This window comes from Miscanthus floridulus, chromosome 13, assembly GCF_019320115.1.
Source record: "Miscanthus floridulus cultivar M001 chromosome 13, ASM1932011v1, whole genome shotgun sequence".
In the NCBI taxonomy this organism is placed as follows: Eukaryota; Viridiplantae; Streptophyta; class Magnoliopsida; order Poales; family Poaceae; genus Miscanthus; species Miscanthus floridulus.
The window spans coordinates 88,024,273-88,028,221 of NC_089592.1; the positions used below are offsets into that span (position 1 = coordinate 88,024,273).

Here is a 3,949-nt window from a genome sequence, read left to right on the forward strand (position 1 = left end):
CGAATGGGTCATGCATGAGGAGATCCCAGAGGCCGAGGAAACCTTAAGAGTTGAACGAGCAGCCAAACGCCTGGTGACTGAAGTCCAGGTATATTTGGCTTTAGTCCTATTCAAGTGAGCTTTAGAAAAACTATTGGATCAATAGAAATAAGCTCGCAGTCTTGTTTGGGGCTTTAGCCGTAAAACCATAAGAGCAACTTCAGCAGGCCCCCTATTCAAGTGAGCTTTAGAAAAACTATTGGATCAATAGAAATAAGCTCGCATGCTTTTTTTTTTCAGAAGCTGTCCAAATAGTTTCACAAATCATTGTGGACACGTATATTCCAAATATGCTTGCTCTGTTTTCATCAATATATTGAGGATTGTTGTACTCCCTTTATTCTAAATCTTAAGTCGTTTGATTTTCTCTGTCTAGCTAGCTGCACTACATAGAAAAAAGGGGGGAAAATCTACATATGACTATTTGCAATTTGAAACAGAGAATGAATGGGCATTCATCGCAGCTCACAAGAGACAAAACATCACATGCATGTCAAAATATTGACCTAGGACTAGGACAGGCGTTTGTTTTAGTAATTACTCCTACTCTACATCAAATTTTCACCATGTTCGCTTGTTGGTTTCAGCCAGCCCAAACCAGCCAGCCAACAGTATTTTCCTCTCACAACAAATCAGCACCAGCCAGCCCAAACCAGCTCAGAAACCAACCAGCGAACAGGCCGTTTGTGCATCTTGGCTACCAGTGGCGGGATCCAGAAACCGACCAAAATGGGGGCAGTTTTCGTTGTTATTTTGTAATTAGTGTCCAATCATAGTCTAATTAGGCTTAAAAGATTCGTCTTGTGGATTTCGTCTAAACTGCGTAATTAGTTTTATTTTTTATTTATATTTAATGCTTCATGCATGCGTCCAAAGATTCGATGTGACGGGGAATCTTGAAAAATTTGGTATTTTGAAAGGGAACTAAACTGGACCTAAATAATAGAAGGCTTGAACCATACTAGCCATATACCAATAAATATAACAAAGAACATAAATCATGATATCGACTCAAAGTGCATCTTTCTTAACAAAATATTTTTCCATTCTAATGCCCTACAATACGACTGAATTTGTGAATCACTAAATACTAAAAATCGAAAATAGAATGAAGCAGCAGAAGTATCACTGAGTCACTGCAGTCTGTACTAGGAGGGGCCACCTCGCACCTGGCCGGTTGACCCTGGCGGGCTGGGCGGGAGTACGGGAGGGGCGCGGCTCCTGGTGCGCGGACGCTGTTGGGCTGGCCGGCTCAAGACCTACTCCCTTGGATCCGCCCAAATGGATACGAAAGAAAGGCGAAGCAACGGAAGCCCGACCCCGAAGGCACAGCCTCTCAAGTCTCAGGATGCAGCAGCAACCGCCGGCAACCGCCGCGGCACGAGCGCGTCCGTACATATCGGCCCCCCAGCCTCCTTCGGAAGTGCAACTTCCACTTCCCTCCTCGCCCAACCTCCCCGATCAGGTTCGCCATGGCCACTCCGATCCGGCTTGCCGCGGCTCCTCCTGCTCGTCCTCCGCAGCCACTGTCGCCGCCTCCACCGCCGCCCCACCACGACACGACGCTCACTCTGTCGCTGGCGCTTCCACCTCCCCCGTTCTTCTGCGCGATCTCCCCGAGGCCGGTGCCGCGGCCGTCGGACGGCGGCGTCGCCCGGGTGCGGTCGTCGTCGCTCACGGAGGACACGCCGCCGTCGCCGTGCAGCGAGTGCGGCAAGCAGTTCCCGTCGTGGAAGGCGCTGTTCGGCCACATGCGGTGCCACCCAGAGCGCCAGTGGCGCGGGATCAAGAAGCCACCGCACTTCCGCCACCAGGCCGTCGTGGCGGCGGCTGCGGCAGCGGACCTGCATTTCACCGAGCAGGAGCGCGACATCGCCACGAGCCTGCTCATGCTGCGGCAAGGTGAGCCTGGCAAGGGCAAGAAGAGTATTCTCGGCGCCTCGCCTACCGCCAAGGCGAGCTGCGGCGCCAGCACGTCGGCTTCTTCGCCGCCGCCGCCAAGATGCGACGACCACAAGTGTAGCGTCTGCGCTCGAGGGTTCGCCACCGGGCAGGCTCTCGGCGGGCACAAGCGGTGCCACTGGGAGAAGACGACATGCGCGGAGGTGACGATGGCGGTTGCAACATCTAGCGGCTGCAGCGCATCGCCCACGTCGTCGTCACAAGCGGCGCCGGCCACCACGCTGGACCTCAACCTGCCGCCGCCAGCGATGCCGCCATTGCCAAAGAAACGGAAGCGCGATCAAGGCGAGGTCTTGGACGCGACCTTGGATCTGAAGCTTGGGTTCTAGTTCTAGAGCTAGCGTTGCAACAGTCCACTAGCTAGCTAGCTCTGATATACATATATGCATCTATAATATATGTGCATGTGTACAATGCTGGTAGCCTTTGTTTTGTCTGTGTCTTTTCTAGACGCCCTGATTCAGAAAGGAAGTTTTTCTCATCTATCTGAATCGGCGGCTTGCTAATCTGAACTTTCCAGTGGTGTACTAACTGTCTAACTGTAAGTCTGTAACGTATGTATATCCGTGTATATGTTTAGCTGATTGTGATATATGTACCCAGAGAGCTCCCGCTCTGTGCGGGGTCTGAGAAAGGGTGTTAGTGGCAAGCCTTACCATCGCCTGTGTAATGCGAGGAGACCACGACTCGAACCCGGGACCTTCCAGTCGCAAGCGGTAAGACTCTACCGCTTGCACCAGGCCCACCCTTCATGATTGTGATATATGTAATAAAGTATATATCTGTGTTCAAACAACTTTTGTGTCCATCGTTTGCGAACACATGATACTCCCTCTGTTTTAAATTTGGTTGCGTAGCGAAAGCTATGTGTTTTAAAAAGTTAAAATTTCAAACGGGGGGAGTAGTAAGTGGCAACAGCTGTATCATGTTCAATGCAGTTCAATTTGTATTTTCAAACCTTCTGATGTGATAATTAATATAAATATGTTGAAATAATAATGTGTTTCTTCATCTATTTGCACGACATGATGATACATGTAGCAGCTCCTGTGTCATTGTTCAATGTAGTTTAATTTCTATTTTCGGATCTGCAGGAACACTACATGTAAAGGCTAGTACTTGCCATTGATTGTTTTTTTTTCTTTTCAAAAGAAGTTGCCGTTGATTTTTGTAACAAATCTAGTCTTTCGTATATAGGTATGACCTACCAACTGAATTTACATGTTCTGTCTGCACTTGTATTTGTATACGATAATGATATAGCCCGAGCATGCGGCCCACTCAATCGTTCTTATGCATTTGTTCTGAGCCCGACCCAATCGTTCTTATCCATTTGTTTTGAGCCCGACGACACAGCTCGCTCCTAGGAGCCCAGCACCGACTCCTCCCTCTCCCTTCGATATGCCCTCACCTCACTACCTCCCTCGCCCCCGAATCGAGGCGAGCGGTGGTGCAAACGACCAGCAACGCGCCGGCCGCAGGGCAAGCAGGAGCGCGGCAGCGGCCGTGCGGGCACTACACGCCAGGCCCCGTCGTCGATGACTTCGATGCGGAACAATGGGGGCAAAGGTTGCGGCGGCCGTGCTGACGAGCTTTGCGCATGCTACCAGCCACCGGCGTGCCGTCGAGCTCCACGCATGCGCCACTGAGTCGGTGAGCCTTCACGATGGATGCTCCAGCAAGCAGGCGAGAGGAGCTTCGTGTGACGCCACCCCAACTGTGAGTTGCCTGCGCCGCTGTTGCACCGATGTCGAGCTCTGCAACGATGAGTATCCACCCGCCCAATCCAGCAAGGTGACATTGCGTTGCAACCCCATGTTGCAAGTGTATGTTCCAGGTGTTTCAACTGTTTGGGATGAATGTTGCAAGTTGTTTACCTGGATGTTGCAAAAATACATCTAGATGTTGCAAAAATACATCTAGATGTTGCAATACTTATATAAAAATA

General features: G+C 50.5%; 1 protein-coding gene across 1 annotated transcript; it reads left to right on the plus strand.

Moving 5' to 3' along the window:
• Nucleotides 1-1,500: 1,500 nt before the first annotated feature.
• Nucleotides 1,501-2,430, plus strand: LOC136499054 (zinc finger protein ZAT2-like). The gene has a single exon (XM_066494756.1). It carries the CDS (start codon nt 1,512-1,514, stop codon nt 2,328-2,330), a length of 819 nt encoding a protein of 272 aa, XP_066350853.1. The 5' UTR covers nt 1,501-1,511; the 3' UTR covers nt 2,331-2,430.
• Nucleotides 2,431-3,949: the final 1,519 nt, after the last annotated feature.